This window comes from Lissotriton helveticus, chromosome 5_1 (genome assembly GCF_964261635.1).
Source record: "Lissotriton helveticus chromosome 5_1, aLisHel1.1, whole genome shotgun sequence".
In the NCBI taxonomy this organism is placed as follows: Eukaryota; Metazoa; Chordata; class Amphibia; order Caudata; family Salamandridae; genus Lissotriton; species Lissotriton helveticus.
The window spans coordinates 520,853,836-520,878,901 of NC_136065.1; the positions used below are offsets into that span (position 1 = coordinate 520,853,836).

Below are 25,066 nucleotides of genomic sequence, written 5' to 3' on the forward strand. Positions count from 1 at the left end.
AAAGGGAGAGCTGGTATGGACGGGCTGGTGTCATCGAGAGGTGGCGCAGAGAAACAAAACGTAGCAGGTATTTAAGGCTGTGCCCAGGGGGTTTGTTCTCTTTGTCCCCTCGGACCACAGTAGGGCTACAGGAGCGTCGTAAACCACCCACCCACCCGACAGAAGAGCAAGGATTTACAGAGGCGGAGGCGGAGCGCTGACAGTTAACAAAGGGGGATGCACACCAATGGAGGTGCAGCCATTCGATGGACCCCAGGGGGGAGATTCCACGTGTGCACAGGGTAGGCAGGGAGGAGGGACTGACCTGCCAGTAGTCCTGGACTCTACTGCCCTAACCTACAATGTATGGACTGAGTAGAATCTTGGGGAGGCTGCCTCTGTTCAGGTATCCTGGTGGGCCGGTGCGGTATGCGGTGCCCTGGATGTAAAGTAATGCAACTGTTGGCTGTAGTGCGTTGGGGCCTGCCAGCACAATGTGCGCAGCATAGTGGGAGATTGGTGAGCCGGAACGGCCAAGTTCAAATGCGCAGCCAAGTTCTAGTGTACGGCCGAGTTAAAAAGTTAAAGTGTAAAGTCGTACCTAATTTCCTTACTGTGTAGCACGTTGGGGCCTGCTGGCACAATGTGCGCAGCAGAGTGGGAGATTGGTGGGCTGAGACATCCAAGTTCAAATGTACGACCAATTTCTAGTGTACGGCCGAGTTAAAAAGTTAAAGTGTAATGTCGTACCTAATTTCCTTACTGCCTTTTACATGTTGATGCAGATAAAAGTAATCCTGTGAATAATTGTTATGTACCCAAGAAAAATACTTTTCTCTGGTAATGGTCTGTGGTGAATTACTTGGATTGATGTGAATAAAAGGCTACGCCATAGACAACATACCCTTATTCTGAGAGTTCTTGGGCATAGCAGGGCGGTAAAGGAGATGGAATTTGGGGAGGAGGGAATGTCAGTTGTGCGCTTACTATTGATTTCAACTTAATGTATAGCACCAATTACAGAAATTGTGAATGCTAGATAGGTTTCTATGTTCTGTGCTCCACTGTGCGATGTTTCTAGAACTGTGTGTGGTGTTGTTCAGAGTTTTTGGGGTTCTTTGATCAGGATTTTTTTGAAGTCAGTCGAAGATTTTTTCCTGTGAACTAACAAAATGAAAACAAACTGTGAGAAACAGTTGACAAATTGCATCACTCCCAAAAGAAGACTGGGAGCCTAGTTTTCGGCATACATTCACCACCGTTAGGTTTGAGAAAAAGTATAACAAGTTTAAAAGTATATATAAACATGAAAAACGTCGCTATGGTCTCTATGGGAACCACTAAAGACATTGCTTGTATGTATCTTTGCATAACAAGTTTACTGTATGCATAATAAAAACCACATAATGCATCGGTTTTGCAAAGAACGTGATCATGTATCTTTGCACATTTACTTATCATAAAAAATGTAAACAAAATATTTCAGCAAGTAAAAACATGAGGTGGTTTTCATTGCTAACCCGGTGATTTTACAATTACACAGAACTTCAAAATGTAGCAAAACGACCAGCTTTTAATTAAAAATATCAGCAAATTTCATTTCTGCACAAGCTTTTACGTTTGTAGATAATTTTCTTTACTGCAGGTACAAACTACGCTCATTTAACATACTCCAAAATACACAACATGTAATTAAATTCTTACTTTTGGAAGTGAAATACATACAAAATTAGTTCTGAAAACAGCATGTCTCCTTTTTTCATTCTACATCAAAAATAAACAGTATACTACATCACAGATTGTGTTTCTCAGCCTGGACTGGACATCTGCTGCCTTGGCTAGTATGGACTCATAGAAGAAATATCCAAAAGCCCTTCTGTTTTTGAATATTATCCAAGTGTCAAACTTAAGCGTACTGAGATCCGACTATTAACAAAGACAATTGAAGCAGTTGTGGAGAATGCGTGATGCTCGCATAAAAATTGGGAAGTCATAAAGAGAAACTGTCCATACGCTGGGTTGACTGATAGTGAAATTAAATGTGGTGGGTCTTCTGAAGCCTAGGAATAGTGCTTTGTTCGTGTTTTTCTTTTCTAATGTTATATTATCAACAACAAATCACCCCAGGAACAAAAATGTGCTCTTGGAATGTCAAATTCAGCTAGACAACATCGAAACGTTCATAAAAATCATCACATCTGAACCCCAAAAGTTCCAAAAAATGACATTCTTCATTGAAAAAAACATAGCTCTGAGCACATAAAAAGGTATTAAAACAAGGAACACACATATCTGTATGCTCTTTATTTAAAAAAAACCCATCAACAATGTTCTCACATAGCACATTTTATCCAATGTCGCACACATCATTTTGTACATGTTTAATTAGTCTCACCCAACAATGATTGTCTTGGGTTAATTCAACCTCAGAAGATTTTTTTGCATCAAATCCACAGTTAAAGCCGATGGCCGTGCCATGTGCATTCTGAAGAGCTTACAGCTAACACAAGCTTTTACGTGACCCTAAACAAAACTATATTTTGTATGGACTAAATGCATGTACTTTATTCTGTATTGACTACATAGATCCACTTGTTTCCCTTTTTGCCATAGAAGTGTCCATGTGACAAGCAATGACAGCAAAAATGCGACAGGTGGGAATGCTTGCATTAATTTGAATCACTGGTAATTATTAGTGGCTTCTACATGCCATGGATTCTTAGTTTATTTGAGCCTTTGCAGAAGTGGACCAAACAAATGCAAATCTGCCTTGATCCTTCTCCAATAGCAGCAACACAGTCTGAACTGCAAGGTCTTGTACACTCTGAATGTGAACATCAGAAAACCCAGACTGGTTTCAACCCTGTTGGGCATCAACAGTGACGTACAGCTTGAGTGGCTAACAAGGGGCCAATAGCAGGGTAAACTCACAACACGTAGGGTAGCTCACTTAGAAAGCAAATTAGTAATGGATGGAAATGCTTTTAATAATCTGACCACTGGAAACAAGTACTGTGTGCATTTCATGTTTTTTTTTTTTTTAGTTTTTTTTTTATATGGTTAGTCTTTTCCTGTACTGGGAAAGTGAACAAAAAAATGATTGATTGGAATGAGACAGTGATTGAGATGAATTGGAATACTCCCTCCATCATTTGTTGCATGTTATTTATTTAATCCTCATACACTGAAGATTCGTAGCGCTGAGAAGATAAATTTCATACAACGTATCTCCTCCCAGAAGTCAACTATAAAAAAAGACTTGACAAACCAAATCATAGTCCTCCATATCCATCAAAATGGAACACACATAATCTTTGCCAGGGTACATTACTATTAGGAAGTTAAAAATGCACTTCAATATACACATTTGTCTTATTAGGAGAAATGCAGCTCAGTGCTAGATTGTTACAGAAGTATGTAGACAGAAGTTCACTTCCAACAGGTTATTTAGCCTGCAATGCACACAGTCCAAACTGTTCATCTCAACTCCAGTTTTCCACTGGAATAAAACAACTAGAAAACAGAAACATCCCAATTTCAAATATTTATCTGGCCATTAAAGTGTAGGTTTCCAAGAACAAATTTCACAGTCAGGTGTTCCAACATGTAAAATTGTTTGATTGGGACCAATTTCATAGAGATAACTGGTTGTGGACCCCTGCGGTGTTCCGAATAACTTGTACCATTTTAGTCATTTAAGTAAAAGGATGAATATAACAGCTCAATAAACAAAATGTTTTTTTGGCTCGTCTATACTTTTAAGAATTGTAGGGTTCTAATCACAGACAAGAAACAAGGAAGATTGTTGTCCGCATATTTAGCATTAAATTTACATAGAGGAATAACATATGGCACTTGAATTAGCTGGTTTCTTCTTCACAATGGTCAGTGGAAGGAAAATCCTGCTTTGGCACCAAAACCTTACCATTCCTTGGAGGATTTGCTCAGTTTGGCTGACTCTCATCAGAAAATATGCAGATGGCCAGGTAGTGAGATATAATTTCTGTAAAAATCTACCATCTTGTGCTGTCCAGTCTCCAAAGACTACCTCTGCATCTTTTGTTTTTAGTGTCTATGTCTTATATATGATGACCTTTATACCAGCCGCCTGGACAGGTTCTGCATGTGAATGGCGAAAGTTGAGGAATGATTTAATGGGGCGTGTTTTACCAGCACTTTCCAGGCCCGCATTTACCCTGCAGCGAACTTTCCTGGTGAGATTAAGCAGTCCCTGAACCTGGTTATAGGTAAATGCACTATTGCTAAACAAGCACCCCTATATTTGGCATTATGGACCTTGACTTTTCCTGAGGGATGGATACAGCGCTGGTGCACTTTTTTGCATATTTGCACAAGGACATGAAAACCAGGGTCAGAACTAGCACTTATGGGGAGATCTCTAGTGACATAGTTGTTGCCCATGGGGTGAGGCAAGGGTGTGTATTGGCTCCACTTTTATTTATTCTATATGTTAATGAGCTCTACTCTTTTTTAACTACTATTACCCGGATGTACACAAAATTAAAGGCATGCTGCTTCCTAACATTTTATATGCGGACCATGCAGTACTAATTGCTCAAATGCCAATAGCACTCCATCTGCTGGTGCACGCTTTTATAGATTTCATGGCTGCTTTGGATCTACAAACAAAGTTTACTAAATCTTATATTATGGCGTGTGGTCCAAAGCATAAGCATCTTATACCCTTTCCGTTGGTACAAACTGTCTGAAAAGCACAAGCACGTTATCTTACCTTTGAGTAACTTTTGCATCGACCGGTTCCTGGATATCTGACATTGTGCAGTGTAGGACAAAGTTATCTAGGGCAATTGGTTGACTATATAATCTACTTCAACTACCGGGAGGGAGAGCCCTTAACCCACTGCTTCAGATATTTCAAACACAATGTATTCCTATTGCAACATATGGGGCTGAGATATGGGGCATCGCAAATTCTGAAGCCACTCAGACACAAGAACATTGCCTCTATAGGAAAGCTCTCTCGGTTCCCATATCGTCATTTCATTTAATTTGTCATGAGGAATTGGGTCTGTCCTATATAGAAGATCGTATCAGGGTATGTCCTCCACCATTGTGGTTGGCGGCCTGGAGAAACGAGGATGCCTGCTTGACTAGAGACATCATTAAAGACTGTCTTGAGTGTGCGTCTAATTCCCTTGTTAGCATTTGTGAAACAAACTTAGCAAAAGATTGATCTGCAACATGTCTAACAGTAATCTAAGTAAGAAATGTGTGCAGCAAGTTGTATGCAACCTTGACTGTTCCCTGAGACTCAACAAGGAGAGGGGGAAGCATACTGTGGCGACCTACCTTAGTTCGCCATAGAAAGCCAACCCAATCATTATCTTCATTGCACACGGGGGCTCTGGGAACACACTTTATTTTTTCCGCCTCAGAGCGGATACATTGAAATATTTGCTGTGCTTCCCGTTGGGCTTTCAGAAAAACCTTGATAATAGCCTCTTCCTCTGTGATAGTAGGACTGGGCAGTCTATGTTGCACTTAGCACTTTTTTGTAAATTTTATGCGAAATATACTAAGCACTTTTTAATATTGCTCATCGAACGGCAAAATATTCCTCAATTTAGGCCAGCTTTTGTCTTTTTGTTACAACTAGCAGATGAGGAGGTTAGTTTGCACGGTGGCTAATTTTTGAGATTTGATGTTCGGGCCGGAGGCATAATGCACTTTTCTTCAAGCTGGTATTACTGTTGTTGCTGTATGTGTACAATTTTTTATCTTTATGACTGAATATTCAATTTTTAAACTGCTTTAATATCCTTTATGCTTCGTTCTTAATGTGCATGAATTGGTTTTAATTTAATGGATGCTTTTCTGCACATGAATGAAGATATTATGATTCTGAAATGGAACAAGCAGAACACTGAGGTCCTATGTGGGGCCTAAAGCAAGGGACAGGTGGTGATGAACATAGCTCACAAATCGAGGAGGACATGTTATTGTGCATTAAGCCCAGAATTATTTTTTTTAAAATGATTTTAACTGGTCATTTGAAATGGCAGGACATGTAGATGTTCAGACTTTTAAGGTGTACCCGCGCAGACTAGTGTGTGAGGGAACAGATAGCTGGTGTGTGAATTGGTGTGGGTAAGTTGATGGTGGATGGTAAGAATGTGAATGAGTATAAGAGGTTTAGGTGGGTGGGTCTCTAGGTAATGGGTGCACTGCTCATTGACTGAGTTTGTCAAAGCGTGTGAGGGTAAGAGGTCAGAGGGTTCATGGCTGAGGTGGCAGGTGTGTAGTAGTCAAAACATTAAAATGATCTGCTTTTGGACTGTAGGATGGGTGAGGAGGTGACAGCAAGGTAATGGAGCAGTGGCACAGTGATGGAGTGGATGTGTTATGGAGTGTACATCATAGCGGGGAGTGGCTGACTATCTGAATTGTAGTGACATATGATTTATTTGTAATCGTAACGTAGAATGAGCATGAAAAGGGATGTAGGAATTACCCAGTTTGAATGACAGCAGCTACTGTCAGCGAGGAGAGGGTATTTGGCACTCGGATGTACCAATCAATTACAAATTATTTTAGGCAAGTCTCTAATAAAAAAGCATTGACCCTGCAAGTGCACTCACACCGGTTGTTTGTCAGAATATCAAGTTATAAATATTGTGCTACTTTTACAGCAAATTCAGTAGTGTAGAATTTCGCACGTTCAGTATTTTCGGTCAAAAACAGCGAGTTTAGACACCACATTATAAAACTCAGATTTGAAAGCTTTTTGGATATACTTCTACATTTAAAAGCAGAACACAGTAGAAGGGTAAAGGGTTTTCTGCAACATCAAGAGGGATTATACATCCTGTACATTTTATTGTTTTGAACAATCCCCAAATCCCCATTAGTCGGAAGGTCAGTCGTTTAGGATTACTTTAGGTTAAAAGGGTAATAGTGGAAACAGGCGCTAGGCTAAACTGGCAGGCAAGTTTCTGAATTCTCAGCCTTTGACCCAACTTCCACTGAAGCATCATCTGAGTCTAATATGTATGGGTAACTGTTAAAAAATGTACTTGTCCACCATCTGAATTATAGTAAAAAACAAAAAAGAAAACATGGAGAGTGCAATTTTGACAACGTTTACTGACGTAGGCAATTCTTAAAAAATTCCACCTAACTTATTTTTACATTATAAAGACATTTTTTGGTATACACACACAAATCCAAGCAATGTTGCTGCTTATTTTGGCAATGTGTGGCCCTTTTTCCTTTTGATACCCATACAGACATCTTTTCAGTGCTTCAGACGCCTCTGTTGTCATAATCAACCAGGTATCCATGTCAACACAGTTTATTCGTGATCTCTAGTTTAGTCTACAAAGGGAAAAGACACCTAGGAAGAAAGCAATCCAAATCCTTGCTATTAGGGATCCCCAAAAATACACACTCCACTTCCAGTAGCCAACAGTGCATTCATTCGAGAGCGGCACTAGAACGTACACAGCAGCTGGAGCGCCTCAAGGAATATATTATTGTCCTTAATGATCTTCTCTTTTCATCCTTAGTTGGTGGCACCACAGTGTCCTTGTTAGGAGACTCAGCAGGCTTTAGATGCTCCTCTATTTGTATCTCCAGGTGTTTTTGAATAGCTAAGCCAAGAACCTCGGGATCTACCGAAGCGCCATATACCTCCCATGTCATCCCTTCATCGTCCCATCGGACTTCGTGGACCGGGGTTGGAGAACCCTGCAAGTCTAGCTTCAAACTAACTTCTGGAAACACATGAGAGTGATTGCCTCCAAGGGGACTTGGGCTGGTCGCTGCAGACTTGGTTTCCAAATGTGCAACAGTTTGTACCTCAGCATCCTTATATTCATTGGTGGGTTTTAGTACCATGGTACAGATGTCTAAAGCGGTCATAGTCCCTGTGTCTCTTGTCTTAGCAAGCATCTTACCATTAAATGAAGCAGTAGATGTGTTTGCTGGCAAGTCAGTTCTGTTGGGTTCCGTGCCATCGGCATCCATCCTTTCTTTGCAAAGAAGCGGTGACTGTTCCCCTGAAGTATTGCCACATGTCATAAGCCACTTGGCATCCAACCCGGATTCACTGACAGAGCAGGCTAGCTTTGGAAAGGTCACCATATCAGATACAGGCAAAGGAAGACAATAAGATGCAGTGAGTTGTTCTCTCCCAGACTGGCTAACAGAGGCAGCTCCTAGTCTAGGGGCAAGCTTAATTGATGGTATAGGCATCGAATGACAGTAGGCCGCTACTGTATCGCTTACCTTCGTGCACGGCTCATTCCTGTTATGGCAATGCACCGCACAGCTGTTGTGCATCGTGACTGCTGGAGCAAAGTGCATAGTACAGGAATTATTATTGCAAGCGGTGCCACACAAGCTGCTGGTGGATTGACTATTCCTTATCTGTCTATCTGGACCAACATTTTCAGGATCGTGTAGCCTGATGGCACTGTGGTGATATGTCCCGGGTGAGGTATATACTGTTATATTATGTTGAATAGCATCAGTGGCAAAACTGACTGGAGAGGAATTTTGATCTCTTGCCAATGTTATCCAATCAGTTCGATTCTGAGCAGTTGGACTGCATTCCTCGTCATACCCGTGGCTATGGAAGGACTGGTTGGTTGCTGACACTTCATACATGCTGCTTGTAGGGCAAAAGTCTGAATACGTGGCACTAGTTCTATGATGTGTAGCTGCAATCGGTTCACTGCAGCCATACAAGAACTCAGAATGGCTTTTCTGGACCAGCATCCCCAATGCCTCCATTGGGTCCGTGCTCCGGGTCTTGCATATCATTGACTCTTCTTCTTGTCCTGTTGAAGAGGAGACATTCTCAGTGGTGCTACTTCTGATGTGAATCCTTAGGCCATTCCCATCCCAATGAGTTGTGGGCTGGTCCACAGTGAGGAAGTGATTCACAGACTTACCCCCAGAATGCATATTTGTTCCAGATAACTGCACGTCTGGGATTTGGGTTCCATATGAATTGGAGAGGGCCTCATTGTTCACAGGAGACCACAGAGAATCCTGGGAACATGGGACAACATTTTCAGGCATTCTTGTCTGATAAACAATACCACTGAGACTTTTGCGGAGCTCCTGTGTGATGCTTTGTGTTGCATCAGAACTGTATTGGCCACAGCTTAGCAAATTGGAAGAGCTCTTCGAGAGAGGGTGGCAGCTGGGCTTTGAACTCATGTGGCAAATGCAATTCATTGGTTCTTGATAGGAATGTGCTGAAAGCCTGTGATTGTTGCTTGCCATGACAGGTACCAGGATCTGAAAACAGAAAATAACATTTAAAATATCTGAACCAAAATTAGAACCTGCTTTAAATAAGATTAGAAGTGATGGACATCACAGACCAATGATATTCATTGAGAAAAGTTTGATCCAGTAAAATTACACTTCTGAATTACAATCACAAAATTTAGGAACGACTGCCAGATGGAGAGGCTATACATAACTACCCCTTCTGAACATGCATTACTGATGGGAGTGTACTTGGAAGACTATTTTCTATATGATCTGCTAGTAAAAGTAAAACGTTGCCACTTTTACACTGATCCTATAGGAAAGGTTTGTCAAGGATACTGTTTGGCAATTGTCACACAGGCAAACGAAGGAGCGGAAATCTATGGCACATATGCACCAACGTTCTTTAAATCTGGCATATGAAAAGGTTTTGTCAGAAGTATACACCAGACTTCGTGCTTCTGGCCAAAATTGTAAAACTAACATGTGCAAAGTGTGGCACTGTTTTAACTTGAACACTTAAAAATGATCGAATCTCCATCTAATTTGCCATTACCCGCAATTTTGTTTTTACCAAATATGTGTGGAAAAAACCCCTCAAATCAAGACTTATTGTTGCTAAATAAAAAAAGAATCATTTTGAAATAAGGATAGCAGGATTTTCTTGTAATTATTACCCAAGTTCAGAATTGTATGGAAAATATGCTTTTATACAACTCATTATCAAAACATACTTGAATTTACAAATTACAAAAAATACGAACAAATGTTTCATCTGCAGCCACCAGAAAGTTCAAATCTGATCACTGATGCAAGCTTAAAACCCTTTTAAAAACACATCATCTGTGAGGCATAAGGATTATGTAAATTCATGAAAGCATTCAATCTGCTAGACTGATCTACATTTTTAACTGATCTAGATTAAGAATGGAAATGGGCGATTTAGCCCACACAGTATATATACTGTTTGGTACCTGCCCACACCGTCCCGAGGATATGTCAACTTCATTTTGATGTTTGTTTTTCAAAGAAATAGTGCACACCACCATGATGCCCACTAAGGTACACCGCTCTGTGCTCTGGCATGCTCATTTTCTTTTATGCTTTTCAAGGCCAGCATAAATTCCAAGGAAACGCAAGACCTTGAAAACGGGCTAGACATTGTCTCCATCTGCCTTCATCATCTGCAGTTTTGAGAATTATTTTGGGACTGTAAGGTTTTCAATACTAGTTTTGAATAGTCAGCAATTTATTCACACAGATAAGATCAGCAGCTGCATCCTTCACCGTGCTACTGAATATGATATCTAAAACGTACTTGAATAGCAATTAAGACAAAAGGGAATAGACTCTGTTCTGCTCTCAGTGTGCTCCAGGACAACGCTATAAGGCACATGGTTAAAGTCGCATCCTTTGAAAGCCAATATGTTTTTCTTCTGCTCCCTAAATACCTGTCCTAGTTGAGTATGCCACACTTTCGACCGCATCAGCAAGGGACAGATTTTCAAATTGTAATTTCCCAAATTGAACTCTACCCAAATGTCGTGCAGTAACCTTCAGACGAGATATGAACAAGATTACTGGATTTAAACAGTAGTCCTTTAGTGGCAAGCCAAAAAAGCTCTGGGTCCAATACCAAGGGAATATTCATATAGGTGAGCAATTCACAGTGACTTTTACTTTCTGTTATGATTATGATCGTTATGATTTTTATTAGGTACATCTAGAAACAGCTCTATGTTGTGGCTAAGTTTATGCGATGCATTAGACATAGAGGGTCTTTGGAGGAGCCCCTTTGAGGCCCTAGGTGCTGCTCCCCTTTCAGCCACGGCTCTAGCCAGCAGTAATTTCATTGGTTAATTAGGGGAACGAATCTGCCAATGGATGGCTTACATTACACGGCATGAACTGTGAAGGATTCTTGCACTGCACTAAAAGCCGGCTGTAATCATTTAGGCTCTTCTAGAGCATCTGTGTAGCGCTGCCCGCTGCACTTCTAGGTGCAACTCCTTAGAATCTGATTGAAGCATTTTGTACCCCTGATTAGCTTGGTCAAAAATTTGTGAAAGGCAAAATGCAGCTGTGGATAGGAATGTGCAGACACATGTGCACACATTTTTTATATTCATCTGTTCACGACAAACCCTCAAATTCATTCACAGAACAATTGTATTACCAATTAGAATCTAGTGATCATCTTAGATTAGGGTTTCAGAAGGTAAAGCATATGCCATAAAACCAAAATACAGTTCTATTGTTCATTTCTCTTTGATTGCTGCTGAGTGATTGACTCTACATTACAAAATGGCCACAGCATTTACACAATAGACCTGTGCTGGGTTTCAACATTGCAGTCATCTACATCTTTGGCAAGTAACTGGTTGAACCATACCACTTGGGAAATTTAAAGTTCTCATTGATATGTAGGGTGGTAAGCCTGCTTTGCCACTGCAGGTGACTGAACATACCTATGTACTCGGTTTTACGGTCGGTTATATGGTGTCTGGTCAATACTCTGTACTGTGGTGAGTGCTGCCCAATGCACACCTCTTTTAGATTGGTATGCCCCATGGCCTGTCAGAGGAAGCATGGCAGGCACTGACAGCAGAGCCTGAAGAGGTGTGTGTCCTTTGACAGCCTTGATGAAGCGTGGGAGGGGCAAGCGTGGGCGAGATCACACTGGTCGCTTATTAGGGGTGTGGAGAAGGGTTTGAGGCATGCATACTGCAAAGTTCGTCATACTTCATAAGTTCAATTATAAAATGTAGTGCATTAAGTACCAGCAAACAACTCAAGAATTCACTTTACAGCATCGTTCTTGGCCAGTTTTACTGACTGTTCTAATTTTATTGCGTGGTCTTCGTGGAAATCAGGATACGTATATGGACAAATAATCCCACAGTGTCACTATCGTGGACTGCTAATAGCTTGGGATGAGATATTTGGCTACCAGATGACCCTGGGGCGCATTTTTTCCTTTTATTTGACAAATCCCTGTTTTCAAGTGTGTTGCTCAAATTGGTTCAATTGAAACAAATGAAGATTTCAACTCACAGAATACACTTGCATGTCAACAGAAATCACAGACACAATGTGTTCCAGGGTGTTAATGCTCCAAACGGCGCCATGTATGCAAGGGCCCACTAATACTACTTTTACAAGAGAAAGTGTGGTAGTGTCGTGCAGGTTTGTTTTTACGTTATAGACAAATACATTCATTGGTGCATTTTTTAAATCTTATAGAAAATTGTACAGCACAAAACCGAATAGGTCCATAAATACAACCCTAGAAAACACTTCACTTTAGTTATTTGTCTTATTTTTTATGTTCAGAGAATTCTACTCACAAGCTGTCCAAGAATTACACATCCAAGTCCCTCCTCTCAGCTCAACCTATACTATCTGAGGCAAGAAAATTAACTAGCCAGTTTTTTTAATTTCACTTGCCATGCGAAGCATGAAAGATGTGAATGCGTTATACCATTAGGTATGAAATGGTCAATTTGAACTGCTTGGGGGAGGGTAGACAGGACAGGTGCTGGTCTGTAGACAGGGCCGGGCACTAAGGTAAATACAGGTGGCCACTGATCTGGGCTTGATGCAGTGTTTGGAAGCCTACTGAGCGGCATGTTTCTTAGCCTGCCAGGCCTTGCGCAGTGCTGCACCAGCACCTCCTGTATTTCAGGGTCAAAGGCATCTTGTGGACTCCATCATGGTTTCCATGATCTTGCCCTGGTGCTGCTTCAGATGTGGTACTACAGACATGGGCCTTTGCCCCTCCATCCCAGTACTCTAGTGCCTAGCTGAGTGCCTTCAAAAGCACCCAGTCATCCCCTCACTGACTCATTCATATTCTTATTCACCTAACCATTAATCTATCTATGCTCTTGCTCAGTCCATAATCCATCCATCCATGCAATCAGCCATTCACTCACTGATTCCTGTTCCATCCTCCTAGTGCACTGCTGGCCTATCCTCTCATTGGTCTGCACCCTACTCCTGGATGCACTGCCCTTAGCAAAGATGCCTTGCTGCAAGGGGCTAGAGAAGAACTGATTTTCACTGCCACTGACCACCTTGTCCCAATCTCCTGCAGTGCAAAAGAATCAAAGCAACTGTAATGGAGTCACCAAAGTGACTGTCCTCATGGTATGATCAACCATTTTGTACCTGCGTGTGAGCGCCACCGCAGCTTGGGGTATGGGCACGTTCTGCCAACTCTTGTTCCAAAATGAACTTCTGCAGACTTCTCTAACTTGTCCTGACTTCAGATACATAACTGTCAGGGAGGCACTTCTGCCCTTTTTGGATAACAGGTTAATTGAGCCTGCATGGCCTCTAAGAAGCCACACACAGAAGATTCTATCCTTCAATGCTGTACCAATTAGGAGTGCCGAGATCAGCCCATAGCCAGCTATGCTAAGCTGTGCTCCTCTCCCGCACTCAGAGCAGGCACCAGACAAAATACTCAAGCAGCCTGTGACTATGTGCCCTGGCCTGTGGAGCCAGCAAAAAGCTCACAGTTGGACATGTCATGATATGGTGTGAGGAAAGTGGTTTATTATATGGTGTGGCTCTGCTACCTCATCGTGTAATAAAAGGACAATCCCATATCAGGTCCACTCAGGATCCTTTGTAAAACCTTAGCGCAGTCCTGGGAAGATGTGGCTCAGAGCAGTCAGGCTTTATCAAAAGAACAAGTGTAAAGCATTAAAAAGTATAAAAACAGTTGAATAAGATGACGACATGACAATAAAAATAGGACACCAATTTATAAAAACAGGTTGCATTCATATCTTCAAATAGACACCTCAAAGACAAAAATCCACCAGAGTGTTTTGGAGATATGAATGTTTAAAGAAATAATAATTCACAGCTTTTCACTTAGCTCAATAAATCATTGTAATCTACAGAGACACGCGGGTTAGACTAAGCCGAAACTTCAAAACGGCTATAAGGGCACTCTTGTAGGGATCATCTTCGGCAGGAAGTCAGTCAAAGGGACCAATAAGGCCCAGTTGAAGAAGAAACGCACAAAAAAAGCTGTCTCATGTCCAGTTCCAGGGTCTATGGGCAAATGAGAACAGGAAGCAATGAAGTGGTCATGATGCGCGGGACACAGGATGCTGAAGATGCTCAAGGATGATGAGCCGGTGTCTAGGGTCTTCCTGTGGCCACTCCTTGATCCACAAACAAGAATGGGCTACTTTGGCCTCTAAGGGCAATGTTCCACGAAATCCAGGTGAAGTCCAGCACAAAGCCAGATGCCCCTGGTCTACTGGTCTCCGATGACCTCAAAACCAATGGTTCCACTTAAATTGCCCGTGCTGGGAGACCAACCTGCACTCAATTATGCTCCCGGGTCCAGCAGACTCAAGTGTCACTTTTGAGGGTTGTGACTCGGCCTGTCAGGCTGCACCTCGGCGTCCAGGGGTGATCACTCTTTTTGGTGCTGGGCTCTCAATGGAGTAGGCTACTGAACTTTTTTTAGCCCTGTGGCTGTAACTAGGAATCAGCCAACTGATGTTTGCAGTCACCTTCTCTGTCTTGGGCTCAGGGATGACGTTTCTTCGAGCGGGCCACAAAAGGCACAGTCCTTTCTTTGTTAGCCCAAGAAACAGCAAGTGCAGTCCAGTCTTTGGTGCAGCCTTTCTTTGATGGGTCCAGGGAACAGCAGGGCAGTCCATCTTTGGTCCTCTTTCCAGTCCATATGTGATCTGAGGTCTGGGTACCAGGGGTGTCACTTTTATGACAAGATCTTTCCCACGGGGGATACAATGACTACTAGCCATTGGGTCCCTTCCAGCCTGATGACAACTTCCTACGAAGTGTGGCATCTAACGAGCTCCTTTTTGACCTGCCGCCACTGCCAAGAGTCATTTGTCTGCACCTTACCTTTTGGGGGCACTGAGGGCACAGCAGCTGCCACCGCCAAGAGTCACCGGGACCATTATAGCGCAGACGGATGCTGGAGGGGAGGAGAACTACACCTCCCAGCGTCCCCTGCGCCGCGCACGCCACTAACGGAAGCCAGAGCGCCAGGAGGCGCACAAAAGGACGCTCGGGCTCCCGCAGCGTGGAAGCTCGTTTTTGACCTGCCGCCACTGCCAAGAGTCAGTTGTCTGCACCTTACCTTTTGGGGGCACTGAGGGCACAGCAGACGCCACCGCCGAGAGTTAGTGCCATCTAGGTTATTTTATTTCCTTTTGTGGATTTTGTTTTTGTCACAAATGACAACCAAACGGAAAATAACTGGGCAGAGAGTGGGGGGTGGTGTGGTTGGAACTCTGGATGCTTTTTTAAATAGGGCTGAATCAGTCCTCCAGCACGAAATAATCTTGACGGAAAAAAGACTTTCTTTAGGCTCATCTTTGGGTCATAATAGATAATCTCTAGGGGCCGTAGGCAAAACCAGATCCCCAGTATTAGTTTTGCAACCTACAGATTGAGCTAACATAGATCATCATGATCTCGGGACTGCTAGCAGAGTTACCATTGGACTGAACTCTCAGGTGGATATAGCTGAGGCACCAAATTTGAGTTATGTGAATGGCTAGGTTATTTATCTCTCTCCTAAACTCACAGATACTGCGCATATAGAACCATTGAGTCCAATAACAATGGCCACACATGAATCATGGTTGTCCAATACTCTCACAATTTCTTGACTAGTTGCACAATGAATTGAATAGCGTAACTAGTCCTGCTATGTCATCTAGGTTGCGCAAACAAAGGCCAGCTTTGGGGAGCAAGGGACAAGATTATTGTACAAAAAAGAAAGCCTGACTATGTGGAACTGACTAGACTGACTATGAAGAACAACTATTTCTTAAGCACCCCAGGTAAATTGTTCTACGGTATCTGACTATCCTCAAAATGTACAGAGGTTTGCAGGGGACAAACGAGCTATCCAATAAGGGGGGCTTTGAGGTGCATCATATCCTTCTTCACAAAAGCTTCTTTAGCCTTCCGATAAGCTTCCAGACTCGCGCACAACCAGCACAACCCGTACCGAACCTCGCTGCTCGTTTGAAAAATGCGAGCAAGCTGAGACTCAACGGACACTGTGCCAATCTCCCCAAACTCTCTGTATTTAGGGGTATGTAGTCCCTACCACATTTGCTTACCGCCGTTCGTCTGATGAAGTCCAATCTTGCTTCCGACTTTTTTTTTATTTTAACAATCGTGTGAAACGATAATCCACGCCATGATTCTTCTTTTGTCACAGTCCATAAATCCACTGAAAATAATTTCTTTATCAGTCCGTGAATTCTCCTCCACATCCCATCCTCGTCGCCAATTGTAATGATGCTTGTAGACCATGGAATAGGTTATAGCTTGTTTATTTAAGGAAGTACAATGAATACAGGTGAGCGCCAGGGAACAGCCACTGTCAAACACGCAGCCCTCCAACCGCAAGTCCCTTCCAAAGATGCACCCACACATTCTACCTGGCATCATAGCATTCTACCAACACCACGAGCCTTAAAGGCATACACAACACCCGCTCTTACAAAGTCCTAGTTTAGAGCTATATCCAGGGTATTTTGAGGATACTAATGCACCAATTGATTTGGATGAGAATGTGGGCCATGAACAAATTGAATTGAGTAGAGGACTGTGAGTGAAACTTACCTCCTGGAATATAGCAGGTCTTAATAAGAACTTAATTGATATGACATGGAATGATTATATAGAACAGAGTGATATAATCCTTTTACAGGAGACATGGTCACTGGAAACCCCACACAGATTGGACTTTAAAGCATTTAGTGTAAATGCTAGCCATTCTGTCAGGGGAAGGCCGTCAGGGGGCCTAGTGATCTGGATAAGGATTACCCTAGAAATAGATATCATTCCATTGTATATCCAGTCACAGGATCTGGTGGGAGTAAAAATTATTACACGAGATGGTAAGGAATTATACCTAATTAATATCTATAATAGGCCAAGTCCAGCTAACAGAGAATCAATAATAATAGAGCATATTGATTCCTTCTTGGATACATTAGGACCTACGACCCAGATACCTGTCGGTGGCGATCTTAATTGTAAATTTGAACCGATAACAGGCTTTGGAAATCTTTTTGCAGATCAAGATATGACAAATAATATCCCCACTATAGAAAGTAAAATAGAGTTAAAGTGTACTGTTGCAGCAGCGCAAATCATGAAGCTCACTGCAGGTCATGATCTGAGGGCATATAACGGGCGTTTGACCTCAGATAGACCAAATGCACATACATTTTGCAGAGGTAGGTCACAGAGCCAAATAGACTTTATATTGGTTTCAATAAACTTCTGACACTACGCCATTGATTTTAAAATTTACCCCAGAACGGAAAGTGATCATCATCCCCTACAATTGCTATTAGAATCACACATTTTCAGATCTACCACTGTGGGGTTGGAAGGGGTGGATCCAGCCATTTGTGAGCTTATAATAAGCAACAACAGGCGAGCCCTAAAGTGGCCGTATTTTCTAGCTAAAAATTCAGTAATGACGAACATTTATAACACCTTTGCCGACACAATTGTACCACTCCTAGGATTTTCTGCAGGGGAGAATCGAGTATTAGTCCTCCATAACAATCCGGAAGATGCTATGACCCCGTTTTTAAGCAATATATCTAAAGACAGAAAGGGAGGAGATAACCATCAAAGTGAGGTGGGAAACCCTTGGTATGACAACGATTGCAGGTTAGCAAAGATTACTTTAATTCAGGCAATCAAATGTAAAAATACATCAGCAATAAGGGAAAAAAGGCATAAGTACAAGAGTAGGCTTGTAGAAGCAAAAAAAGCATGGGAGGATGATATTTGGACTGACCTAATAAATGCAGTTAAGTCCAAAGACCAGGCTGCCTTCTGGAGTCTATTTGCGAAAGGTAATAAGACAGGAAGGACTGCTAAAGATCTTTTTCTAGATGAAGAAACCTGGGTTGAGCATTTTTCCCGCCTGTACTCTGATAATACTGGGGACCATGTTATAATAGATAAAGATTTGGAAATTGCGGCAAAGTCCGCTGATATGCATTTTAGCTTAGAAGAGACCGTAAGATCAATAGAGGCCATTAAAACTGGGAAAGCTCCTGGGCCTGATAAAATCCCAGGAGACCTATTGAAGCAGGATATGGAAGTCTGAGGTCCGTACATACATTTTTTATGTAATTCAATAGTTGCGGGTACTCCAATTCCTCAAATGGAAAGGGGCAGAGATTGTGACAATTTTTAAAAAGGGTAAATCGATATGACCCAGCAAATTATCGCCCAATTAGTTTAATTGATATTTTACAAAAAGTTTTCGCTAAGCATATTTTAAATAGACTGTGAGAGTGGATAGAAGAGGCAGACATACTATCAAAGTACCAAGCGGGGTTTAGAATCAAAACAAGTACCATAGATCAAGTTTTTAGATTCATATGTATTTGTTGGAAATATATTAATGTAAGGAAGGGCAGTTTATATATTGCCTTTGTAGATCTAAGGGCAACCTTTGATCTGGTTCCCCGGGTCCTATTATGGGACACATTAAAATGTATAGGGGTCCCAGAAGAATTACTTGTGCAACTAATTAGGCTCCATGAAGGGAACTATGCAAGAGTAAGATGGGGGCCGAGGGGGGAATTATCCAAGGCAATACCAGTGAGAAGAAGCCTACGACAGGGGTGCGTGTTGGTACCCACACTCTTTTCACTGTATGTTAATGATATCCCTAAATTTTTGGGAAGCTGTAAACACGATTCTCCACAGCTAGGGGGCGAAATAATTCCAGCATTATTATTTGCTGATGATACAATTTTAATTTTGCAAACTCCAAAGGGATTGCAATGCCTAGTGGATTCCTATTGCACTGAAGGACCTCAAAATCAATTCAAGCAAAACAAAATACATGTCAATAAACCCTCATAAAACGTTTAAAAAGAACTTAGTATTAAACAACCAAAAATTGGAATATGTCCAAAGTTATAACTTTTTAGGGATTACCTTAGATACTAAACTGTGCTGGAAGGAGCAATTAGAAAAGAACAGGGTAATTATGCTTCAAAACTCATTTCCTATATTGAAAAAACATGGGGCTAGTTTTTCCAAGGCAGTTTCACCTGCTCTGGATGTTTTTAAGTATAAAGCTCAATCGGCCTCGCTCTATAGAGCAGTGATATGGGGGCCATACTGCATTTTGAACGGGAAGAAATTATTTTTTTCCGGAAACTATTAAATCTCCCGATAAGAACGCCCCTAATCCCAGTAGTTATGGATCTTAATATTAAACGCACTGATTATCATGCAGCATTAAGACCATTACTAATTTGGGTTAGGATTTGGTCAACCCCTGAGCTGTTACATTATAGAGAAGGCCTAGAGGAGATAATAAAGTTTGATCAAAGTATGAATATTCATTGGTTCAAACATGTGGCATTATGAATGACAAAGCTGGGCTTATCCCATTACTGGGGGCACCCATTACAGCTGACTACATCCTGTAAGAAACTATTAAAATCTACCTTTTGGACCTATGTAACTAATAGCATGTTATATAGTTCCTCTGTTGGGTCTCTTACTTTGAAATGTATGGCTTTCAAAGATGTCGCTCAATTTGAACCCTTTTTGGACGAGGTGCATCCCCCGCTTTGTGAAATCCCTATTTCTGAAGTTTAGATATGGGGTTTTACAAATAAATATAAACACATCTAGATGGGGTAAAAACAAGGAGGACAGTAGTCACGATTGGTGTTCTCTATGCACAAAAGAGGCCAAGGAAAATGAGGTACACATACTTTTCATTTGCCCTGCATACAAATTAGCGAGAAAACGGTGGATTAGGCCACTCTGTAGAAATTTGGGTGTTAGAAGCTGCAGTGAGGCCGAACGTATATTGAAGTATGATGCGTCGCAATTGGTTGTCTTTTGCCTAAGCAGGTTCTTATTTAATGTATCCTATCTAGAGTGGTGAGACCACTCGGCTTTTGCGCACTGTTGCACCTGGTCAGTGGGTCAGACCAGAGTCACCTTCATGTTTTTATAATGTATTGTACATTCAAACTAAACACTAAATTTAACGCATGAATCTCAACACATCAACATAAATATTTGCTTTTTAATTTGCAAAGATCGACAAAAATAATTAGTATCATTCAACTGTATTGTAGACAATTCATAACAGTTTCACAACAGAACTACATAATCATGCTTAGTAGTGAACAGTTGTAGTAGCCCTTGTAGTAGCCCGATGCATTTCGAGTCCCTTAGGACTCTTCCTCAGGGGCCTGTAAATGGGAACCAATTTTTAACATGAGTAAGCTTAATTCACTTGTAACAATCCATAATATCAGGCAATATAATACGGAGGCAACAACGTCCAATTGAAATGTCAGAAATATTGTCAGAAAACATTTTAGAACGGATATTTACAGTGTACCTAACAAACAGAAAAGCCGCCACCACACCACTGTGTAAAAAAACTGAACAACCTCAAGGTACCTCATACTCACATTAATGATAAACACACTCCGCCCTGCCTGTGGACAAGATGACAATTACTAACCAACTCTAACCCTGAGAATTTAAACTATGACCCTACTCCGTAAAGAACCTTACCTCGGTTGCTTTTTACTGCGCACTACCACGTTTCTCCCCTCTTTTCCAATACCGAATCGGATCTATAAACAAACATGAAAAACCTTACTCAAAACCTTACTCCTCTTAGTTTTTTCTCCGCAGTAAAGGCGCACATCGCCAAAAAGCTTCCTACCTTACTAGTCGAGTTCGTGTTCACCGTATGCTTCACTTGTTCTCCACGAAACAATCTGTGCCACATGGATAACCCGTGGCGTTTTTAAACTACCAAACTCTTTCTAAACGAGACCGCAGAAAGCGAAAACGGACTCCACTGTGTGTTCCAACCTCGGGATTAACAACATAAAAGACGGACTGCCGCAAACTAACGGGGCCGCCATATTACCACTATCAAGAAGTTCTATACAACGTGTATAAACATAGAAGAAAAGGAAATGTGTGCAAAAAACGGAAGACAATGTCACAACCGGGCTGTACACAATAATAACAGTACTTTACATTGGTGATCACACATATAAAGGTACTAACCTCTCAACAGAGTACTCTCACATATTTACAAAAAACTAGTATAATAATATCGGTACACAATCCATTCGTATGCATAAGTGGTTATATAAGAAGATGTAATACCTGCCAAAAACTTGCTGGCATCTCAACAGGGTACAGTAACATATTCACAGGAAACAAGTGTAATCAATTTTTTCATTGAGCCCTTTAGGTTCTTGTGTTCCTAGGAACCTAATCCAAAATATTTCTCTCTGAAGGAGTGATCTGGTGAGATCACCTCCTTCATAATTTTCCGTTCTCTCCAGAACTGAAAACTTCAGTTGAGAAATGTTGTGCCTATTTTCTAACCAATGCCTGGCTAGATTACTTTTGACGTTAGCATTCCTGATGGTACTTTTATGTTCTGAAATTCTAGTCTTTATTTTCCTTTCTGTTTTTCCTATATATACTTTGCCACAAGGGCATTTGATATAGTAAATAACATTTTTAGAATTGCAATCGCTATCGTGATACAGCTCTATGGTTTTCCCAGTCTGAGGATGGTTTAAGGTGGTTCCAATGATTGCATTGTGACAGTGCACACAATTTGAACAACGTTTCATCCCTTTGTACATCTGTCTTCTCCTAATTGGAGGTGCTTTCAACAATTCCTTCAGATTTTTTGATCGTTTATAAGCAAACATTGGCTTATGTGCAAAAATACCTCCAAAATCCGGTTCGTGCTGTAAAAGTTCCCAGTGTCTTGTAATAATGTTCTTAATTTTTACAGAACTCGTGGAAAATTTAGATACAAAAACTTGTCTCTCCAGGGTTTTTTTTGGTTTTTGCTCCAAAAGATGATCCCGGTTGAATAATTCAATCTTCTCCTTGGCTTTATTGAGTACTGCCACAGGGTAGCCTCTCTGCGCATATTTCTGTTCTTGTAGGGTCAAGTGTTTTCCCAAGGTATTAGGTTCGGAACAAATGCGTTTAATTCTCATGTATTGCGACAATGGCAAATTGACTTTTAGGTTCTGTGGGTGAAAACTCTGAAACAAAAGAGAATTGTTGACATCTGTTTCTTTTCGAAATACTTCAGTTTGTAATCTACCTTGGTTAACCGTAACTAGAACATCTAAAAATGCAATTTCATGATCACTGATGCTGTGTGTGAATTTGATTTGGTCTACATGGGTGTTTAGAGTCAATATTTTCTGCTCCAATTTCTCTCTACTTCCAGACCAAAGTATGAAAATGTCATCAATAAATCGTTGGTACAATAAACTGTTGTCACGCCATTCTTCATCAGAATAAATGAAATCAGCTTCAAATTTTGCCATATACGTGTTGGCGTACGCAGGAGCTCCTGAAAAACCCATACTGGTCCCATTCTGTTGCAAATAAAACTTGGAATTCCACTGAAAATAGCTATGATATAGACAAAAATGCAACAGTTCTAGTATGAATGTCTTTTCCGCTCTGATGTTCTCAAGTTCCAACAAAGCCCATTCAACGGCTTCAAGTCCTGCATGGTGTGGTATAGAAGTATAGAGCGATTTAACATCAATAGTACATAGTACTAGATCGTGGGAAGTCGAAATATTCTTTAATTTCAGTAGAAAATGGTTGGTATCTTTAGTGTAAGATGGCCAGTTTTGAACGAATTGCTGCAAAAAGGTGTCGATATATTGCCCCAACGGTTCAAAAAGAGTTCCACAACCTGTCACGATAGGTCTCATTGGCGGGTTTAGTTTATCCTTGTGGATTTTGGGCAGCATATAAAGGCGAGGCCGCCTTGGATGTTGTACTGTCAAGAACTGTTTTGTGGCGTTTGAAATATACCCTAGCTCAAACGCTCTTTCCAAGATAAGTTGTAAAGTATCTTCCAATTCTTTGGTGGGGTCATCTTCCAATTGCAAATATGTGAGTTCATCAGATACATGCTCATTCACCTTATTTACGTAGAAATCCTTATCCATAACAACGATGGCTCCTCCCTTGTCTGCTTTTTGTATATGAATACTCTCATTTGTTTGAAGTTTTTTCAATGTGTTCCTTTCAAATTCTGTAAGATTCTTTGTTTTAGATCTTTGAAAGCGTAGTTTCTCCAAGTCATTCCGTACTGATTTTTCAAATGCATCCAGGATTTTGTGGGATACTGGTGCTTGATATTTGGACTTGGCTTTAAACTCCATTAATTCCGTTGGTTCTCTATCCTCTTGTGTCGGAATAACGTTCGTGAAGAAATGTCTGAGCCTTAAAATCCTCATGAATTTAAACAAGGCTATTTCAACCTCCATTATATTCGTATCATAGGTAGGGACAAAACCTAGCCCTCGATTTAATACATTTAGTTCATCTCTGGTTAAATCCGTCTTAGAAATATTCATCACCAGATTTACCTCTTGCTCCTTGTTTGCGCTCCTTCTTTTACCTCTCCTTGTTTTGGTTTGGTTTTTCCGGGGGGTTGGGTTAAATCCCCGACCTGGGGAAAAGACGACGACTTTGATGGGGCTGCAGTTTCAGCAGTTTCTGTTTGTTGAGACTGACCAGATGCTTCTCCCATTTGTGCTGTCGCTGATGGTCTTGCAGCACTTAAATCCGTATCTGAAACTAAGCTCTCCTCTGAGGTTGTTATGATCTTTTTCCTTGGTTGATATACTCTTCTTTGCGCATACACTTCAGCCCAGGTGTACACCTCATTCAACTTGTAATCAAGTGTATCTCGCTTAAACTTCCTTAGTTTCCCCTCCTGAATTTCTCTGGTGTATTTATCCAACATAATTTTTGTATCGTTTAATATTTTCTCCCACTCATCTTTATCCATTCTTCTCTCCAAATTCTGTTTGATCTCCTCAATTTCATGGGATAATTCAGCTAGGACTCTAGCCAATTCCTCAATCAGTAATAAAATCAAATCTAAAGAACACTTATTCAAAATTCGGTACCATTTCTCCATAAAGTCTTTGTTTTGATGAAATCTATAGAGCATAGGTTTTATGGACAACCTCAATCCACGAGGAATCCTCTTCTCCCTATGGTACTGTACCAGGGTCGATGCGTGAAGTTTCTGACTTACTTCTCTTTTGGCCAAAAATTGTAGTTGTTTGAGTTGTTGAAATACGGTGTTGCCTTGCGCATCTGTTGCCTTTATTTCTTGGACCAATGAATATATATCGCTGGCTTGTTCAGAGGTGTGCTTCTCATTTGTAAATTTCTTCTTATTTAATGTATACCTAACAAGAAACAAAGTAGGGTTAAAACTTTAGCGCTAAAATTTTTGTAAACTTTTTTTTACCCTTTGATTAATTGATGCATAGAAGAGTATTCCACTTGCACCTTCCAAATGGTTGCATTTACATTGATTAATGCCCCTTCCTCCCCTGATAGCATTTTTTGTATTTTATGTTTGGGTACATTTTTCTTTTTAATATGGTAAAAATGACTAGCTTTTACATGTCTTTTAAATATATTTATGATTGTAGATAGGTTTTATTGGCATATTTGGAATGGATCATATAAACCTGTATAGCAGCTAATGCCCCTTTTGTTGTGCCGCAAGGTTTGGATCAATTTTGGATATTATCAAATTGTACTTTTTAAATGTATTTTTAATGGTTGTAATTAACCGAAATAAAGAATGAAATGAAATTAAACTAGCCCAGATTGCACTATTCTTCCCACTCCCAATATGGCAGAACTCTTCTCTTGGTGTGTGGCGCTTCCCAGCCCATCCCAGAAGTGAGGTTACTTGGGGCTA

General features: G+C 41.0%; 1 protein-coding gene across 2 annotated transcripts in view; it reads right to left on the reverse strand.

Moving 5' to 3' along the window:
- Window positions 1-1,390: 1,390 nt before the first annotated feature.
- The window catches only part of GPRIN2 (G protein regulated inducer of neurite outgrowth 2), a 201,294-nt gene continuing 177,618 nt past the window's right edge, over window positions 1,391-25,066 (reverse strand). For both annotated transcript variants that reach the window (XM_078642860.1, XM_078642861.1), the window contains exon 2: window positions 1,391-9,267. In XM_078642860.1, coding sequence (XP_078498986.1) covers window positions 7,435-9,252 — 1,818 coding nt within the window. In that variant the 5' untranslated portion in view covers window positions 9,253-9,267 and the 3' untranslated portion in view covers window positions 1,391-7,434. The remainder of the gene's footprint in view (window positions 9,268-25,066) is intronic.